This window comes from Leuresthes tenuis, unplaced genomic scaffold, assembly GCF_036924035.1.
Source record: "Leuresthes tenuis unplaced genomic scaffold, fLeuTen1.0.hap1 SCAF_24, whole genome shotgun sequence".
Classification (NCBI taxonomy): Eukaryota; Metazoa; Chordata; class Actinopteri; order Atheriniformes; family Atherinopsidae; genus Leuresthes; species Leuresthes tenuis.
Genome location: NW_027325378.1, coordinates 1,102,013 through 1,122,882, shown reverse-complemented (window position 1 = coordinate 1,122,882; position 20,870 = coordinate 1,102,013). Strand labels below are relative to the sequence as shown.

At 46.0% G+C, this 20,870-nt stretch overlaps 1 protein-coding gene across 2 annotated transcripts; it reads left to right on the top strand.

The window, feature by feature from the left end:
- Positions 1-1,210: 1,210 nt before the first annotated feature.
- gcm2 (glial cells missing transcription factor 2) lies at positions 1,211-18,327 on the top strand. Of its 2 annotated transcripts, XM_072379004.1 has the most exons (9): positions 1,211-1,421; positions 10,927-10,990; positions 11,386-11,574; positions 12,128-12,240; positions 12,532-12,657; positions 12,738-12,991; positions 13,121-13,361; positions 17,112-17,204; positions 17,918-18,327. In XM_072379004.1, the coding sequence occupies exons 1-9, from the start codon at positions 1,329-1,331 to the stop codon at positions 18,230-18,232; spliced, it is 1,488 nt and encodes a 495-aa protein (XP_072235105.1). In that variant the 5' UTR covers positions 1,211-1,328; the 3' UTR covers positions 18,233-18,327. The 2 variants fall into 2 exon arrangements, with proteins under 2 accessions (XP_072235105.1, XP_072235106.1); XM_072379005.1 differs by lacking the exon at positions 17,112-17,204.
- The last annotated feature ends 2,543 nt before the right edge of the window (positions 18,328-20,870 follow it).

Below are 20,870 nucleotides of genomic sequence, written 5' to 3'. Positions count from 1 at the left end.
GAGGCAGAGCCTTCAGTTATCAGGCCCCTAAAAGCAGAATGGGAGACAGAGCCTTCAGTTATCAGGCCCCTAAAAGCAGAATGGGAGGCAGAGCCTTCAGTTATCAGGCCCCTAAAAGCAGAATGGGAGGCAGAGCCTTCAGTTATCAGGCCCCTAAAAGCAGAATGGGAGGCAGAGCCTTCAGCTATCAGGCCCCTAAAAGCAGAATGGGAGGCAGAGCCTTCAGTTATCAGGCCCCTAAAAGCAGAATGGGAGGCAGAGCCTTCAGTTATCAGGCCCCTAAAAGCAGAATGGGAGGCAGAGCCTTCAGTTATCAGGCCCCTCTCTGTGGAACCAGCTGCCAGTTTGGCTTCAGGAAGCAGACACCCTCTCTACCTTTAAGATCAGGCTGAAACTTTCCTTTCTGATAAAGCTTATAGTTAGGGATGGCTCAGGTGAGCCTGAAACATCCCATAGTTCTGCTGCTATAGGCCCAGCCTGCTGGGGGAGCTCCCATGATGCACCTTTCCTCCCTCCATGTTCTGCTGCTATAGGCCCAGCCTGCTGGGGGAGCTCCCATGATGCACCTCTCCTCCCTCCATGTACAGATGACATCATTGCTGTCATTAACTTGTGTTTCTCTCTCTCAGCAGGTGTCTCTGGCCTGGTGTTACGCTGCTTGTTGTCCCCTCTTTCCTGTCCTCTCAGCCCCAGCTGGTCCAGGCAGATGGACCCTTCCTGGTTCTGGTTCTGATGGAGGTTTCTTCCTGGTTCTGGTTCTGATGGAGGTTTCTTCCTGGTTCTGGTTCGGATGGAGGTTTCTTCCTGTTAAAAGGAGTTTTTTCTCTCCACGGTCGCCTCCTGCAGCTCAGGATCAGAGAGAAGTTTTGATGCTATTCCTTGGTTTTCTTAGCTCGGAGACTTTTTTGATTGGACGTTAATTACTTGAACTTTAACTTTGACATTTGTTAGTTTTACCTGAATAAAAGTGATGAGAAACAGCAGCGACTTTAATCTGCAGTTTCTTTCTTTCTTTTTTCTTTTTTCTCTTTGTCTCCTCCCCCCGCCCACTCCCACCCCCCCACCCTCCGCGGCTCCGGCCCGTCTCACCTGCGCTCTCAGTCCCACCTGAAGCCCTGTGGAGCGACACTGCTGTCAGGAGAAGCCGCGCGCGGATTTTAACGTTTTCATTCAAAACCTAAAACTTTAAAGTCGTTCCTTCCGGTTCTCAGTAAAACAGTTTATTTAATTCTGAGTATTCTGTCTGAGCGGAACCTGGACTCAGAGGATCCGGATCAGTGCCAGTAGAAAGAGGGGCCAGGGCCAGGATCCGGACCGGGATCAGGAGCATGTCCCGAGCGGAGGAGCGCGACGAGGCGGACTGCGTGTGTTCGGTCGGGATGAAGTTAACGTGGGACATCAACGACCCCAAACTGCCGCAGGTAACAGGCTGATGGAGCACAGCGGCTCGGTTCTGTTTGTGTCGGAGCTGCTCCGTTTCATCCAGCAGGAACCGACTGATCGATCATAACCTCTCTGACGTCATGTTTATCAGCTGAGTTGGTTCCGTTGGACTTTTTAAAGTGAAAATGAAAGAAAAACAAGAAAAACCGAGAAGACCAAAATGTTCTGAATGTGAGGCCGAACTGAGCCAAAAAGTATAATAATGGAGGAGCTGGAAAACAGCGCGCGACACAAAGTGTGAAATAACAAAAAGAACAAATATGATTAATAAGAAAATTATTAAAAATAAAATCAAATAAAACTGGGATGAAAGATTTACCACAGAAGAAGAATCCGTCTTTCTTAAATTGTGTGAATCTCGCGCGCAGATTGAGATTCATCAGGAAAAATGTGTCAGAACATCAGAAATGAACCTTCAGAGGAAATTAACACGAAGCATATTTATATGATTCTGTTAAAGAGTCTAAATTTGGGTGGAGACGGGTTAGAGGGTTCGGTTGGGTTCGGACAGGCTGAGCAGAACAGAAATATCCAAACAGACTAAGAAGGAGTTCGTTTGGACTTTAAATTAATTCATTTAGTTCAGAAAGTTAGAACTAATTTATTCTTTAATACACAAATTTCATTAAATTCCACAGAATTTCTACAGAGTTTGGTGGAGAAAAAAATACTTAAAGAGAAGAAGGAGTCGGACAGGAAAGCGATTCTTCTTCAATTCAACAAGTTCAACAAATCAGAAGAAATTTTACTTTTAAAATATATAAAACTGTGGAAACATTAAAATAATTTTTATGCAAACATAATTTAATTTAATTTAATTCCACAGAGTTTGGTGGAGACAAAAATATTTAAACAGAAGAAGGAGAAAAATGAACGTATTTAAATTCTGTAAAAAATGTACAAATCAAATTGAATTTTGTTGGAAATTAAATTAATTCAAATTTTTTATGTCCAATAATAATCTTTAAGCTTTTTTCAAGAAAGACTTCTGATGTAAATGTATGAAAAGTGATGTCATAAATCATGCTTTAAATCTAAGTTTTAGAGATGTTTCGGAAGGTTTTCATCCAAAAACCTTTGATAAAATGTGAAAGCAGGATGTTAATGAGTTAAACAGCTAATTTAACTTAGAGTTAAAGACGAATTCAAACAGGATTTCATTCAATTCTACAAGATTTCAGCCATTTGGTTGGAGGCTGGAGTCACTCGGGTGATGAGGAGGAGGCTGAGATGAAGGCTCATAAAAAAAAACTGGAAAAGTTTCTTAATTCCAAATCAAAAATGTTCCGTTTGACTGTTTAGAAGGAAAATGAATTCAAGTATTGATCAGTAATCAGTCAGCATCAGATCAGCTCTGGATCCTGCGTCCGTTGGACTGATTTAAAGCCTCAGAACTCAGTTTAATGTTTGAATCTTTTCCCATATTTAGACTTTTAGAATTTTTCTGGAGGCAGTTTGTTAAATAAACAGCGAACTGAAATCGAGGAACTCCAACAGAAACAACTTATTTTTTGGTTTTACTTCCAGCTTTGTCTCAGTAAATCTGATAAATCTGACAGTGAAGCTTGTTTTCATAAAATCTGTCTTCGGGAGGGAAACATCCGGTTTAATCTGGCTCAGATGAAGTCTCACAGGTGTTCGCTTTACTTTCATACCAAGATGGATTACACAGTTTGTAATAGTAGAGAAACCCCAGAAAGACTCCAGGGCTGAACAGCTTAAAGGTTTTCTGAAGGTCATCTGAAGGTTGTTGCTGACTCAACTCTTTCCAGTGTTGTTGCTCAAACAGAAAAACTGGTTTTTATACTGGTTTCTTTTGTTTTTACTGAAACCAAAATGGTGAAGGTGATATTCTCAGCTAATCTGGAATAAATTCCCACACTGATCAATATCTCTGATTGATTTTCACATGGCAGCAGAAGGTCCTGGAGCATCTGCAGAACCTCAGGGACCCCAAAGCTTTGCTACAGGAAGTCATCCTCCCTGAATGCTTCACTTTAGGGCCTAAACTGGGTCCGAAAGTCTTCACTTTAGGGCCTAAACTGGGGCCGAAAGTCTTCACTTCAGGGCCTAAACTGGGGCCGAAAGTCTTCACTTTAGGGCCTAAACTGGGGCCGAAAGTCTTCACTTTAGGGCCTAAACTGGGGCCGAAAGTCTTCACTTTATGGTCTAAACTGGGGCCGAAAGTCTTCACTTCAGGGCCTAAACTGGGTCCGAAAGTCTTCACTTTAGGGCCTAAACTGGGGCCGAAAGTCTTCACTTCAGGGCCTAAACTGGGGCCGAAAGTCTTCACTTTAGGGCCTAAACTGGGGCCAAAAGTCTTCACTTTAGGGCCTAAACTGGGTCCGAAAGTCTTCACTTTAGGGCCTAAACTGGGGCCGAAAGTCTTCACTTTAGGGCCTAAACTGGGGCCGAAAGTCTTCACTTTAGGGCCTAAACTGGGGCCGAAAGTCTTCACTTTAGGGCCTAAACTGGGTCCGAAAGTCTTCACTTTAGGGCCTAAACTGGGTCCGAAAGTCTTCACTTTAGGGCCTAAACTGGGGCCGAAAGTCTTCACTTTAGGGCCTAAACTGGGGCCGAAAGTCTTCACTTTAGGGCCTAAACTGGGTCCGAAAGTCTTCACTTTAGGGCCTAAACTGGGTCCGAAAGTCTTCCCTTTATGGTCTAAACTGGGGCCGAAAGTCTTCACTTCAGGGCCTAAACTGGGGCCGAAAGTCTTCGCTTTAGGGCCTAAACTGGGGCCGAAAGTCTTCACTTTAGGGTCTAAACTGGGGCCGAAAGTCTTCCCTTCAGGGCCTAAACTGGGGCCGAAAGTCTTCACTTTAGGGTCTAAACTGGGGCCGAAAGTCTTCCCTTCAGGGCCTAAACTGGGGCCGAAAATCTTCACTTTATGGCCTAAACTGGGTCCGAAAGTCTTCACTTTAGGGCCTAAACTAGGGCCGAAAGTCTTCACTTTAGGGTCTAAACTGGGGCCGAAAGTCTTCCCTTCAGGGCCTAAACTGGGGCCGAAAGTCTTCACTTTAGGGTCTAAACTGGGGCCGAAAGTCTTCCCTTCAGGGCCTAAACTGGGGCTGAAAATCTTCACTTTATGGCCTAAACTGGGTCCGAAAGTCTTCACTTTAGGGCCTAAACTAGGGCCGAAAGTCTTCGCTTTAGGGGCTAAACTGGGTCCGAAAGTCTTCGCTTTAGGGCCTAAACTGGGACCGAAAGTCTTCACTTTAGGGCCTAAACTGGGGCCGAAAGTCTTCTCTTTAGGGCCTAAACTGGGGCCGAAACGCTTCACTTTAGGGCCTAAACTGGGGCCGAAAGTCTTCACTTTAGGGCCTAAACTGGGGCCGAAAGTCTTCACTTTATGGTCTAAACTGGGGCCGAAAGTCTTCACTTCAGGGCCTAAACTGGGTCCGAAAGTCTTCACTTTAGGGCCTAAACTGGGGCCGAAAGTCTTCACTTCAGGGCCTAAACTGGGGCCGAAAGTCTTCACTTTAGGGCCTAAACTGGGGCCAAAAGTCTTCACTTTAGGGCCTAAACTGGGTCCGAAAGTCTTCACTTTAGGGCCTAAACTGGGGCCGAAAGTCTTCACTTTAGGGCCTAAACTGGGGCCGAAAGTCTTCACTTTAGGGCCTAAACTGGGGCCGAAAGTCTTCACTTTAGGGCCTAAACTGGGTCCGAAAGTCTTCACTTTAGGGCCTAAACTGGGTCCGAAAGTCTTCACTTTAGGGCCTAAACTGGGGCCGAAAGTCTTCACTTTAGGGCCTAAACTGGGGCCGAAAGTCTTCACTTTAGGGCCTAAACTGGGTCCGAAAGTCTTCACTTTAGGGCCTAAACTGGGTCCGAAAGTCTTCCCTTTATGGTCTAAACTGGGGCCGAAAGTCTTCACTTCAGGGCCTAAACTGGGGCCGAAAGTCTTCGCTTTAGGGCCTAAACTGGGGCCGAAAGTCTTCACTTTAGGGTCTAAACTGGGGCCGAAAGTCTTCCCTTCAGGGCCTAAACTGGGGCCGAAAGTCTTCACTTTAGGGTCTAAACTGGGGCCGAAAGTCTTCCCTTCAGGGCCTAAACTGGGGCTGAAAATCTTCACTTTATGGCCTAAACTGGGTCCGAAAGTCTTCACTTTAGGGCCTAAACTAGGGCCGAAAGTCTTCACTTTAGGGTCTAAACTGGGGCCGAAAGTCTTCCCTTCAGGGCCTAAACTGGGGCCGAAAGTCTTCACTTTAGGGTCTAAACTGGGGCCGAAAGTCTTCCCTTCAGGGCCTAAACTGGGGCTGAAAATCTTCACTTTATGGCCTAAACTGGGTCCGAAAGTCTTCACTTTAGGGCCTAAACTAGGGCCGAAAGTCTTCGCTTTAGGGGCTAAACTGGGTCCGAAAGTCTTCGCTTTAGGGCCTAAACTGGGACCGAAAGTCTTCACTTTAGGGCCTAAACTGGGGCCGAAAGTCTTCTCTTTAGGGCCTAAACTGGGGCCGAAACGCTTCACTTTAGGGCCTAAACTGGGGCCGAAAGTCTTCACTTTAGGGCCTAAACTGGGGCCGAAAGTCTTCACTTTAGGGCCTAAACTGGGTCCGAAAGTCTTCACTTCAGGGCCTAAACTGGGGCCGAAAGTCTTCACTTTAGGGCCTAAACTGGGGCCGAAAGTCTTCACTTCAGGGCCTAAACTAGGGCCGAAAGTCTTCGCTTCAGGGCCTAAACTGGGTCCGAAAGTCTTCACTTTAGGGCCTAAACTGGGGCCGAAAGTCTTCACTTCAGGGCCTAAACTAGGGCCGAAAGTCTTCTCTTTAGGGCCTAAACTGGGTCCGAAAGTCTTCGCTTTAGGGCCTAAACTGGGGCCGAAAGTCTTCACTTTAGGGCCTAAACTGGGGCCAAAAGTCTTCACTTTAAGGCCTAAACTGGGGCCGAAAGTCTTCACTTTAGGGCCTAAACTGGGTCCGAAAGTCTTCACTTTAGGGTCTAAACTGGGGCCGAAAGTCTTCACTTCAGGGCCTAAACTGGGGCCGAAAGTCTTCACTTTAGGGCCTAAACTGGGGCCGAAAGTCTTCACTTTAAGGCCTAAACTGGGGCCGAAAGTCTTCACTTTATGGCCTAAACTGGGGCCGAAAGTCTTCACTTTAGGGCCTAAACTGGGGCCGAAAGTCTTCACTTCAGGGCCTAAACTAGGGCCGAAAGTCTTCGCTTCAGGGCCTAAACTGGGTCCGAAAGTCTTCACTTTAGGGCCTAAACTGGGGCCGAAAGTCTTCACTTCAGGGCCTAAACTAGGGCCGAAAGTCTTCTCTTTAGGGCCTAAACTGGGTCCGAAAGTCTTCACTTTAGGGCCTAAACTGGGGCCAAAAGTCTTCACTTTAAGGCCTAAACTGGGGCCGAAAGTCTTCACTTTAGGGCCTAAACTGGGTCCGAAAGTCTTCACTTTAGGGTCTAAACTGGGGCCGAAAGTCTTCACTTCAGGGCCTAAACTGGGGCCGAAAGTCTTCACTTTAGGGCCTAAACTGGGGCCGAAAGTCTTCATTTTAGGGCCTAAACTGGGGCCGAAAGTCTTCACTTTAGGGCCTAAACTGGGGCCGAAAGTCTTCGCTTTAAGGCCTAAACTGGGCCCAAAAGTCTTGACTTTAGGGCCTAAACTGGGGCCGAAAGTCTTCACTTCAGGGCCTAAACTGGGTCCGAAAGTCTTCACTTTAGGGCCTAAACTGGGGCCGAAAGTCTTCACTTTAGGGCCTAAACTGGGGCCGAAAGTCTTCGCTTTAAGGCCTAAACTGGGCCCAAAAGTCTTGACTTTAGGGCCTAAACTGGGGCCGAAAGTCTTCGCTTTAAGGCCTAAACTGGGCCCAAAAGTCTTGACTTCAGGGCCTAAACTGGGTCCGAAAGTCTTCACTTCAGGGCCTAAACTGGGGCCAAAAGTCTTCGCTTTAGGGCCTAAACTGGGGCCGAAAGTCTTCACTTTAGGGCCTAAACTGGGTCCGAAAGTCTTCACTTCAGGGCCTAAACTGGGCCCAAAAGTCTTCACTTTAAGGCCTAAACTGGGTCCGAAAGTCTTCACTTTATGGCCTAAACTGGGCCCAAAAGTCTTCTCTTTAGGGCCTAAACTGGGGCCAAAAGTCTTCACTTTAGGGCCTAAACTGGGTCCGAAAGTCTTCACTTCAGGGCCTAAACTGGGCCCAAAAGTCTTCACTTTAAGGCCTAAACTGGGTCCGAAAGTCTTCACTTTATGGCCTAAACTGGGCCCAAAAGTCTTCTCTTTAGGGCCTAAACTGGGGCCGAAAGTCTTCACTTTAGGGCCTAAACTGGGTCCGAAAGTCTTCACTTCAGGGCCTAAACTGGGCCCAAAAGTCTTCACTTTAAGGCCTAAACTGGGTCCGAAAGTCTTCACTTTATGGCCTAAACTGGGCCCAAAAGTCTTCTCTTTAGGGCCTAAACTGGGGCCGAAAGTCTTCTCTTTAGGGAAATGGCTCAGTGGAAGCAGGTCATTATGGTGCGATCAGTGTGAAAGTTTTCGTGGACACACAGAAGCTGCTGAGCCTTTTTACTCACAGCTTAACAGTCTGATTCAAGATTAAGTTTATTGTCGGTAAAGGTTCTCAGATATTTAAAGCTCAACAGTCTTAACTTTTATCACAGCATCTGAATGAGACAGAATGAGACTTTAAAACCTGAAGCAGCTGCAGATCTGCTGCATGTCTGTGGATTTCAGTGCAGAGGACGTCCATTTAAACAAATTTAACTTCATGGAAATCAATACAGTTAAAAAAAACTTAGAATTTTATATTTCCTTAAAATGTGACAGCGATGATAGAGTTATCATCTCTCTGTAATCTTTAATGCTTGACTGTAGTGGATATATGGTTGATGATTCATGGCTTTAACTGTAGCTCTGCCAGTTAAACCATGTGATAAATGTTGATAAATAAAAGTCAAACAGTGAAATATCAAATAGTTTCTAACTGTCTTAAAGCAGTTAGATCCTTTTATCGTGGCTTTTTAATGGAGCTGAGAGTCTGAAATTACACAAATATTTCTGCTCCGTTTCTAGTTCAATGAGATAAACTTTAATTCAATCCTTCAAGGAATCAGGTTCAGGTGGCTTTTTAATTAATTCATTTCTTGGTATTTAGAGTTCGACAGGAGATACTTTCTCTAAATATGAGGTTAACTCTTAGGTAAGTTTGACCAGAATCATGCCACGATACATCTGAGAGATGATTAAAATACAGAGTAAAACGCCTAAAATGGAAACTCCTGTTTCAAGACATTTAACATTATAAACACAATATTCAGTTAAACCATGATGGTGATTTCAGAGACTGCATTTTAAAAGTTTTCAGTTAAACTGGATGAAAATCCTTTTTCCGATCCAAAAACACAGCAGCTTCAATATTTCCTTCAAATGTTTTAATGTTTTCTGGTGAGAAGCAGCTGATTCTGTGCGGGTTGTGTTTAAAGTGATACATGAAAGAGTGGAGGCCGTTCATCTTTCTCTGTCGCTGAGGTGGAAATAGAGATGTGGCGCCTTCATGAAGCAGAGATTTTCACGGGTTTTTTTCTCCGAACAGCTCAATGTTTCAGTGGAAACTTTCCTGTCATTGTTATAAATAATGAGACACAATTTAGCAGCATGTTTTCAGCTGCTATCAAAGACATTTAAAGTGCAATCAAACATTCAATAAACAGCAAAAGGACTCCATAAATAGATTTAAGAGGCTACGTAAATCATAATAAAACTATATAAAAGATAAAGATGAATTGGCAGATGGTTAACTACAGCCTTCCTGTGCTGATGCTGAGAGACTGTAGTGAATCCAGATAATAGTCTGATCCCAGCTTTTCCTACTCTGTGGAACAGAAACCAGAATAAATCATCATGCTGCTGTGAGGATTCATGAAAAACTGTGAACTCCAACAGTTAAAAAGCTAAAGTGACGCTTCCTCAGTTTAAAAAAACATTTGTGTGTTTCTGCTCTGACAGAAAAAAAAACGACCAGTTTTTCTGCATCACGTTGACACAGGAAACTTCTAATGGTGAAGAAGGCGGTCCGAGAAATCCGTTTTATTCCTGAGTTAGCCCTCTGATGTGTTGCTCCCCACCTTTTTCAGTGCATCGTATTAAAATGAATGGATGTAAACCTGCCTGAGCTCAGATCAGTTCAGATTTATCTCACTGAAAACAGTCACTGCTGCAAAGATGGTTTTTAGCATTTTATTGTTCTTGTGAGTTACAAGAAAATAAAAAATCACCTGAAATTAGTTTAGAGTAATTCATTATGAATTCAAATTCATCATTGAAATAAGTACAGTGTGAGAGGCTTTTTGACTTTAGCAAAACAAAAAATCAATAAAAAGTTCCAGAACGGATGTAAAACCAGGACCTGTCCAGGATGTATCCCGTGTCTCACCCGCTGGGATAGGCTCCAGCCGCCCATTCAAACCAATCGATGGATTAATAGAAAACAGATGGATGGATGGATTGTTCAAACTTATAGTAATTATAGAATAAAACTATTTATCTAAACTCCATCTAAACTTGTTTCGGGTACTCAGTAAACTATTAGTACCTAAACAATACTTAAATAAACAAAACAAATAAAAGGTTAATCCTGCTGAGAGTTAAAGGAATACATGGCTCAGCAGAGCTCGGACTCTTTGTCAGCCTGGCAACAGTGCTGAAGAGAAACCTGGGATTATTCTGGCTGCAGCGCTGAAGAGAAACCTGGGATTATTCTGGCTACAGCGCTGAAGAGAAACCTGGGATTATTCTTATTCTCTTCTATCAGTGATGAATAATAAGTAGTTCTAGCTTTAAGTGCTTTCTTATACGTTATTAAACTATCTTTCCAGACTAATGGAGACTCTTCTAAATTAAAGGCCGCTGTCTCTCCAGCTTTCTTCAGTCTGCTTTAAAGCAGCTGTGAATTATACCAAGGAGCCAACCTCTTCTGACTGATTACCTTCCTTTTCAGAGGGCAACATTGTCCAGTGTTGTACGCATTGAAGCTGTAGCTCTGCCATAAGACAAGGTTGTGCTTCTGTGGCAGTAAGGATTGCACCAGCTGCTCCAGGGCTGACAGGAAAGCATCATTATATAGAGCTGGGTTATCACCGACTAACACAGACCGTGGAAGTCAGTCAGGTGGAGGACAGTCACCTGTCTCCCAACACGAGGCCCAGCTTCCACTCTGACACTTTGGTTTTCCACATCCTCTTTTTCTTTTGGACTTTCTTCCACCGTACTTCTTTTTGAGCCATTAGGTTTACTATGTTAGGGTAAGAAAAACAATGGTTTCTTCCTCTGATACACAACAAATGGATTTAATCACAAAAAGCTTCTCTGATATTTTCCATGTCACACATCTTATGATAACTTGGGACAAGTTGGGCGTGAAAACAAGTTGTTTTCCTGTCATGTCTTAGTTTTGGATTTAATGAGTGGAACAAGCATGAAATCAGTCGTTAGACGATTAAAAAAGACCCAAATCATTCAAAGGTTAACCTGCCTGTTTCTGTCAGGACATGAAGCAGTTCGACCCGTTCCAGGAGTGGACTGACGGTTACGTCCGGTACATCTATAGTGGTGAGAAACAACGTCATGAATCTCATGTGTGATGGGAAGTTGTTAGTTATGACTCCTAAGTTCTCTCTTTATTCTGTCTTCATGCAACGCGATCAGCTTCAATTAGCATTTAGCTCAGATATTTAGGATTTCAGCTTATCTGGGTGAAACTGGGTGATAGTTATAGAATTACATGTAGATAGTGATAGATAAAATGCCTTTTTGTGTCCATTATGTATTTAGAGACCTGCATGAACATTTAAAGTCTGATGTCTAAGATGGTTTAAAACATCGATAAGTTGTGGATTTCAGACATGTATAGTTGGTCTTAAAGGCCCTGTTCAAAAAGAGTTTAGGACTGTAAAATCAGCCAATCCGAGGCACCATCTGAACCTCGATGTTTCTGTATGTTGAAGCTGAAGATAAGAATGCTCAGCGGCATCTGTCCGGCTGGGCCATGAGAAACACCAACAACCACAACTGCCAGATCCTGAAGAAGTCCTGTCTGGGTGTGGTGGTCTGTTCCCGCGGCTGCACCCTGCCGGATGGATCCAGGCTGCAGCTCCGACCTGCCATCTGTGATAAGGCCCGGCAGAAACAGCAGAGTAAGAAAGTCCTGAACCAGAACCGCTTCATGTGTTCCCTCCTCCTCTCAGAGAGGATCTACAACAGTTTTGAACATTTAGCTCTGACACTGTTGGAAATCACCTCCAACAAAGAAAAGGTTATTGATTGAATATTCTTTGATATATGGGCCCAAACTGATGAAAGTTCTGATCCTTGTTAGATCAGATTTCAGCAGGATAATGGATCTGTTGTTAGATCAGAACCAGATATGAAACGTATAGAAGCTTTGGTGGGTCAGTAGGTTTGAATATTTAACCTGTTCTGGTTCTGGTCCAAAGGGCGAATTCTTAGTTCAGATTAACATCCATGAATCAACATGGTTTGAGGTTAAATTTGTGGATTAAACCACCAACATTTGATCAATATCTAAATGTGGCTCACTAACCAACCTTTGGCTGAATGATTGATTTTCTGAAGTTAAAACTGCTCCGGAGCAGGTGATCAGCTAAAACTCAGATTTTTAGACACTGATCTCTCTTCATGGTACTTCCCTCTGACTCTGCTTTCTTGACCAGATTGTTTGCGTTTCAGAGAAGTTATGTCCAAGCTGTAACGCTGCTTTGGAGCTGATGCCGTGTCGCGGTCACAGTGGTTACCCTGTCACCAACTTCTGGAGAGTCGATGGAAAGGCCATCTTCTTCCAGGTAATACTTTCATCCTCATCTGACTCATCAACATAGACCAAGGTGCTAAACATTTAGCCATCTATAATGTCCAAACCCAATCAGGAACAAAACTAAACCAGATCCTGAGGGTGTACACACATGTAAACCACATCTGGACTTCTGTATTCAGCATTATGCAGAGAATAATGTCTAAATCAGAAATGGATCATCACAGTCTCAGCAGGAACTGATCTGACTTTGATTCTGAACTCTAGACGAGTTTCTTCTGTTGTTGATCTAGTTCTTATTGTTGTTTAAATGGTCTTCCAGGCTAAAGGGATTCATGATCATCCAAGACCAGAATCCAAATCTGAAACTGAAGCCAGAAGAAGTTCAATAAAGAGACGAGTCAGCTCACCCCCGTTCACACCTAAGAGACGACTCATCGAAACACAGGTCGACCTCGACAAAGACAGCTGTGCTTTTGGTGTATTGATGTCATTTGTTTACTGTTTATTTGTTGTTTGTTGTTTCAGTCTCTGGGCCCCGCCCTTCTCTGTGTGGAACCATCAGACAGGATTTCCTTTATTGAGCCCAACTTCCCACAGCATTATCCAGCATTCCAAAGCCCAGAACCCTACTACAACCCCCACAATGCACTGGGAGAGGCTCCCCCCACACTACAGAAACCAGCCAATCCCAGGCTTTACATGACCCGGCCCAGCTACGACTTCCAAGGGTACCTAGCCTCACCTTCATATCCTGTGACCTCTGACCTCTGTGATCCCAGGTGAGCATCAGACACATGCGTTCCAGACCCGTTCTAATCAGTGTGAACAGATCCAAACCAGATTCTGACTGAATTAACCAGATCTTCATGGCGTAATTAAGTATAAACCAGCTTTTGGCTTGTTTGTAGGGTGGCACCGGTCATGGGCTCCTCCTCAACCCCCTCTTCATCATCAGCTCCTCTATCCTCATCCTCTTCCAACTTTGACCCTCAAACAAAGTCCCCTCCAGCTTGGAAAGAGCTCCTGAAGAGCTCTGCCCCATATGGTGATAACCACCACTACTACAGCACTGAGTACCCCTGCCGTTACCCCAGCAACACGCCGGGGTCACCTGCAGCACTGCAGACCATCATCACCACAACAACCAAGGTGAGCAAAGTTCATCAAGGTGTCACATCCTTTAGGGACCCCAGCAGTCCACTGTGTCACATCTGGAGTCAGGTGTGCCACATCTTTTAGGGACCCCAGCAGTCCACTGTGTCACATCTGGAGTCAGGTGTGCCACATCTTTTAGGGACCCCAGCAGTCCACTGTGTCACATCTGGAGTCAGGTGTGCCACATCTTTTAGGGACCCCAGCAGTCCACTGTGTCACATCTGGAGTCAGGTGTGCCACATCCTTTAGGGACCCCAGCAGCCCACTGTGTCACATCTGGAGTCAGGTGTGCCACATCCTTTAGGGACCCCAGCAGCCCACTGTGTCACATCTGGAGTCAGGTGTGCCACATCTTTTAGGGACCCCAGCAGTCCACTGTGTCACATCTGGAGTCAGGTGTGCCACATCTTTTAGGGACCCCAGCAGTCCACTGTGTCACATCTGGAGTCAGGTGTGCCACATCCTTTAGGGACCCCAGCAGTCCACTGTGTCACATCTGGAGTCAGGTGTGCCACATCTTTTAGGGACCCCAGCAGTCCACTGTGTCACATCTGGAGTCAGGTGTGCCACATCTTTTAGGGACCCCAGCAGTCCACTGTGTCACATCTGGAGTCAGGTGTGTCACATCTTTTAGGGACCCCAGCAGTCCACTGTGTCACATCTGGAGTCAGGTGTGCCACATCTTTTAGGGACCCCAGCAGTCTGGAGTCAGGTGTGTCACATCTTTTAGGGACCCCAGCAGTCCACTGTGTCACATCTGGAGTCAGGTGTGCCACATCCTTTAGGGACCCCAGCAGCCCACTGTGTCACATCTGGAGTCAGGTGTGCCACATCTTTTAGGGACCCCAGCAGCCCACTGTGTCACATCTGGAGTCAGGTGTGTCACATCTTTTAGGGACCCCAGCAGTCCACTGTGTCACATCTGGAGTCAGGTGTGCCACATCTTTTAGGGACCCCAGCAGTCCACTGTGTCACATCTGGAGTCAGGTGTGCCACATCTTTTAGGGACCCCAGCAGTCCACTGTGTCACATCTGGAGTCAGGTGTGTCACATCTTTTAGGGACCCCAGCAGTCCACTGTGTCACATCTGGAGTCAGGTGTGCCACATCTTTTAGGGACCCCAGCAGTCTGGAGTCAGGTGTGTCACATCTTTTAGGGACCCCAGCAGTCCACTGTGTCACATCTGGAGTCAGGTGTGCCACATCCTTTAGGGACCCCAGCAGTCCACTGTGTCACATCTGGAGTCAGGTGTGCCACATCTTTTAGGGACCCCAGCAGTCCACTGTGTCACATCTGGAGTCAGGTGTGTCACATCTTTTAGGGACCCCAGCTGCCCACTGTGTCACATCTGGAGTCAGGTGTGCCACATCTTTTAGGGACCCCAGCAGCCCACTGTGTCACATCTGGAGTCAGGTGTGTCACATCTTTTAGGGACCCCAGCAGTCCACTGTGTCACATCTGGAGTCAGGTGTGTCACATCTTTTAGGGACCCCAGCAGCCCACTGTGTCACATCTGGAGTCAGGTGTGTCACATCTTTTAGGGACCCCAGCAGTCCACTGTGTCACATCTGGAGTCAGGTGTGCCACATCTTTTAGGGACCCCAGCAGTCCACTGTGTCACATCTGGAGTCAGGTGTGTCACATCTTTTAGGGACCCCAGCAGTCTGGAGTCAGGTGTGCCACATCTTTTAGGGACCCCAGCAGTCCACTGTGTCACATCTGGAGTCAGGTGTGTCACATCTTTTAGGGACCCCAGCAGCCCACTGTGTTAGGGACCCCAGCAGTCCACTGTGTCACATCTGGAGTCAGGTGTGCCACATCTTTTAGGGACCCCAGCAGTCCACTGTGTCACATCTGGAGTCAGGTGTGCCACATCTTTTAGGGACCCCAGCAGTCCACTGTGTCACATCTGGAGTCAGGTGTGTCACATCTTTTAGGGACCCCAGCAGTCCACTGTGTCACATCTGGAGTCAGGTGTGCCACATCTTTTAGGGACCCCAGCAGTCCACTGTGTCACATCTGGAGTCAGGTGTGCCACATCTTTTAGGGACCCCAGCAGTCCACTGTGTCACATCTGGAGTCAGGTGTGCCACATCTTTTAGGGACCCCAGCAGTCCACTGTGTCACATCTGGAGTCAGGTGTGCCACATCTTTTAGGAACCCCAGCAGTCCACTGTGTCACATCTGGAGTCAGGTGTGTCACATCTTTTAGGGACCCCAGCAGTCCACTGTGTCACATCTGGAGTCAGGTGTGCCACATCTTTTAGGGACCCCAGCAGTCCACTGTGTCACATCTGGAGTCAGGTGTGTCACATCTTTTAGGGACCCCAGCAGTCCACTGTGTCACATCTGGAGTCAGGTGTGTCACATCTTTTAGGGACCCCAGCAGTCCACTGTGTCACATCTGGAGTCAGGTGTGTCACATCTTTTAGGGACCCCAGCAGTCCACTGTGTCACATCTGGAGTCAGGTGTGCCACATCTTTTAGGGACCCCAGCAGTCCACTGTGTCACATCTGGAGTCAGGTGTGTCACATCTTTTAGGGACCCCAGCAGTCCACTGTGTCACATCTGGAGTCAGGTGTGTCACATCTTTTAGGGACCCCAGCAGTCCACTGTGTCACATCTGGAGTCAGGTGTGTCACATCTTTTAGGGACCCCAGCAGTCCACTGTCACATCTGGAGTCAGGTGTGTCACATCTTTTAGGGACCCCAGCAGTCTGGAGTCAGGTGTGCCACATCCTTTAGGGACCCCAGCAGTCCACTGTGTCACATCTGGAGTCAGGTGTGCCACATCTTTTAGGGACCCCAGCAGTCCACTGTGTCACATCTGGAGTCAGGTGTGCCACATCTTTTAGGGACCCCAGCAGTCTGGAGTCAGGTGTGCCACATCCTTTAGGGACCCCAGCAGTCCACTGTGTCACATCTGGAGTCAGGTGTGCCACATCTTTTAGGGACCCCAGCAGTCCACTGTGTCACATCTGGAGTCAGGTGTGCCACATCTTTTAGGGACCCCAGCAGCCCACTGTGTCACATCTGGAGTCAGGTGTGCCACATCTTTTAGGGACCCCAGCAGCCCACTGTGTCACATCTGGAGTCAGGTGTGCCACATCTTTTAGGGACCCCAGCAGTCCACTGTGTCACATCTGGAGTCAGGTGTGTCACATCTTTTAGGGACCCCAGCAGTCTGGAGTCAGGTGTGTCACATCTTTTAGGGACCCCAGCAGTCTGGAGTCAGGTGTGCCACATCTTTTAGGGACCCCAGCAGCCCACTGTGTCACATCTGGAGTCATGTGTGCCACATCTTTTAGGGACCCCAGCAGTGTCACATCTGGAGTCAGGTGTGCCACATCTTTTAGGGACCCCAGCAGTCTGGAGTCAGGTGTGCCACATCTTTTAGGAACCCCAGCAGTCTGGAGTCAGGTGTGCCACATCTTTTAGGAACCTCAGGCGTAAGCAGTGGTAAGGCACTGCTCCCTCTCACATATTGCTCAGTGTTAGGGTGTTCTCTTGGAAGGTCAACAACAGAAGATGTTTGTGGAAATCTAAGCTGCAGTGGCAACAGATAGAAATTGGGTTTTGGCCACGAACGCACAGAATGTTATCAGAAAATATCAGAGAATACCACGATTTGCTGTCTTTGGGAATTCCTTGTAAGCCGCCGTGTAACATGTATGTCTGATAATAAAATCCCCTAAGAGGCTGCCCAGATGAGACCGACTACTCTGGTCTTTTCTCCACAACAGAGTCAGGTGTCACATCTGGAGTCGTGTGTGTCACATCTTTGGGGGACCCCAGGAGTCAGGTGTGTCACATCTTTGGGGGACCCAAGGAGTCAGGTGTGTCACATATTTTAGGGTCCTTGGGAGTTAGATGTGTCATGTCTTTTAGGGACCTCCAGAGTCAGGTGTTTCACATCTTTAGGGACCTCCAGAGTCAGGTGTGTCACATTTATTAGGGACTCCAGGAGTCAGGTGTTTCACATCTTTTAGGGACCTCCAGAGTCAGGTGTTTCACATCTTTTAGGGACCTCAAGAATCAGGTGTGTCACATCTTTCACAGACCCTGAGATTCAGGTGTGTCACTTCTCTTAGAGATCCCAGGAGTCAGGTGTGTCACATCCTTTAGGGACCTTAAGAATCAGGTGTGTCACATCTTTCACAGACCCTGAGATTCAGGTGTGTCACTTCTCTTAGAGATCCCAGGAGTCAGGTGTGTCACATCCTTTAGGGACCTCCAGAGTCAGGTGTGTCACATTTATTAGGGACTCCAGGAGTCAGGTGGACCACTTTTTTGGGTCATCAGGCTCAGGTGTGTCACTTTGTTGGGAGTCACTGATTTCAGAGTGTTTCAGAAATTCTTTCACTGCCTCAGGATTGAGGAAAGTGACCAGTCATGAGCTAAACCGTTTGTAACTGACTGTGGTCAGTGTTAATAGTAAATGAGCCTCTGTTTTCACTGTAAACCGTGTCAGAAACAGAAACCCAGACTAGTGTAGCAACAGTAAACATGTAGGTGGAGAATAAACCTCCCTATGTTTGTCCGTCCTCAGGTCTCCTACCAGCCCTGTCCAAAGCCTTCTGCGGCCCTGCCTCCTTACCAGTCCTGTCCCAAGCCTGCTGTTGGCCTCTCGTCCTACCAGCCCTGTGCTCCCTCCAAACCCTCCGGCCTCCCTGGCTGTTCCTCCCTGCTGGACGATGTCTCCTCTTCCTCATACTCCACAGAGGTGAAGGTGACGGATGAATCGGGTGGAGTCATCAAGTCTCTGTCGTTTCAGCCTGAACCACTGCAGACCAAAACAGAGCGGTCTGATGGCTACGACTACCACTACGCCTACCCCAACACATATCGCTACGACGACTACTGATGCAGCATTACCTCATGATCATGGCTACCACGGCCAGATCAAGTGCTGTTACTACTGCTGCAATCAAACCACCCACAGACTGCCGAAGTGTCACACTGACCATTCAGGATGTAAAGGATACAAACCTGTGGCCAATGAAAAAGCTTCGGCAGGAATGAATGATTCCAAAGAACAAACCTCCAGCTCTGCTCTGGAGCTTTCATCAGGACAATAAGTGTAAACTCTGAAGATATTGTGTCTAAAAACGGTTCAGCTGAGCGGGGCTATGCAGAACCAGGATTCTGCGAGGAGTGTTCCTGGAGCTTTCAGTCACACTTTGTGGTCTTCCTCAGTCAAAGGGTTTGGTCCGTCAGGAGTTAACTCAAGGCATGGATATGTTTGGTCTTTTAAATACTTGTTGTAGCCGATCTCCTCTTAATGTAAAAGATGAAGAACAGGAAGCTTTTCGGGTTATAAAGTGTTTATGTTGAGAAACAACCATCAAAAGTTGAATCGCCTTATTTGGATAAATCCCTGAAATGTTTCTTTACACATTTCAAATGATCAGATCATTAAGAGGCTGCCTGGGATCAGAGGTTGACCCCCCTGAAAACATCCCACCAAGTGTTTTAACATGTTTAACTGGCCTTAGACACAGGTGTGTCATCTCTTTTAGGGCAAACAAAACTGAGGAAGATCATGAGATGTCATTGAAATCTTCCATAAAAACATCAAGAATGCGGCCTCCTGTGTGGAAAAACTGCCTCAGATTCCTGTTTCTGCTCATCAGATGAAGAAGAACTTGAAGTGAGCTCAGAAGTCTTCACTGTAAAGACCCGTTCATATCAGAGACTGAACTTCAGTGTGTCACATCTGAACAGCTGAGAGGTTCTGATTAACCTGTGGGGTGTTCCAGATATTCAGATTATTTAATGGACTCACAGTAAGGAGCTGGACTGTCCTGTAAAGTAAATAAGCAGCGATGCTGACTGAAGACATGTGTGATGTGAAAAATGTTTGTGTTGAAGCAGCAGCTTGACATTAAACCTGCTGCCGTTCACACTTTGGCTTCCTGTTTCTTTCTGAATGTGGGAGGAACATCTCCCAGAGGCTGCAGCTTTATACACTAACACATGCAACACCGAGTAGATTATTTACTGATAAGATGTGATCAGAGTGTCAAATAAAACTGGAACCACCGGGGTTTTAACCCAGTTAAAACACATCAACATCAGGGAGGGTTTTATTTGGGCACTCAAATGTCACAGTTATAAACTCATCAAACTTCTTTCAGAAATGTGTTTTAGCAGCAGATTATTTAAAGTCCAAAGAACAAAACTGCGATGAGGGCGGGTTCACGGACAGCTACACCTGCAGCATACTGGTGCAGAATGAAGTCTTTGCGTTTCTCATGAAGGTAAAACCTGGAACAAAATGTTTTTGGTCCTTGTGAATTAAGGTTTTAGCATCAAGCCAAAATCTCAGCGAGTTTGGATGAGTTAGCATTAAAAAAGCTTTTTACACGAAACCGTCTCACTTTTTTTGTCTGTCAGCTGCTGCCTCCAACATCTCTTCATGCACATTTTATGGTTTAACCGATAGACAACAACATCAGCGGAAGCTGCTACGAGGCACTCTAACCACATACTGGTGGGGGCAGAGTTTTATGAGATGGAGTTATGAGGTGAATATTAAGGGTATGAACAAAGGGTATAGACTCTCATATAAAACATGTTTCTGCCTTCTTTCACCTTCGTAATATCATTAAAATCAGGACCATCCTGTCTCAGGGTGATGCAGAGAAACTGCTCCATGCATCTGTTCCTTCAGGACTGAACTACTATAATTCCTTATTATTGTTCTGTCCCACAGATTCTCTGAAAAGCCTCCAGCTGATCCAAAATGCTGCAGCCAGAGTTCTGATGAGATCTAACAGCAGAGATCATGTTTCTCCAGTTTTAGCTTCTCTCCATTGGCTCCCTGTTAGATTCAGAATAGAATTTAAGATTCTTCTCCTCACATATAAAGCTCTTAATGACCGATCAGTACAGTTAGTGCTTTAAAGTGTTCAGTTATTGGGTTTTTGTTTTTATTTTGAATTATTTATCATTTATTCTACTTTAAAGTTAAATTTTTCACTAAAACTTGTTGGTACATTGTTTGTTTATAAAAATACGTTTTTCCAGACATGATGAATGATCGCGATTAATAATCGTGATTTCAACATTGAACAGAATAATCTCGATTATGATTTTGGTCCTAATCGTGCAGCCCTGGTTCTCTGTATAGATATACATAGTTACTCTATTGCTCTACTTTTAGAATGGAAATCAGAACGGCTCGTTAAATGAGGACCTTTCAGACAAAGGGAACTAAATAAATACCCTGACAGAAGGGTTTTTACTGAATATGGCACATTTAGATGTGAATGGCTCCGTTTGCGGTGCACTTTTCTGTCCCGTGCACATTGGTCATCCACGTCAGACACAGATGACCCACTGTGGGAGAGTACCTTTGGGCCGGGTTTCAGCCCGTTTATCACCACAGAAACAGAACTAAAATAAGTAATCTGTAAAACAAACACAAGAAGTCACCTGTGACCGCTCCCAGGGGGCCCCGCGGCCCCTCCTGGGCCCGGAGCCTCAGAGTGAGAACCCTG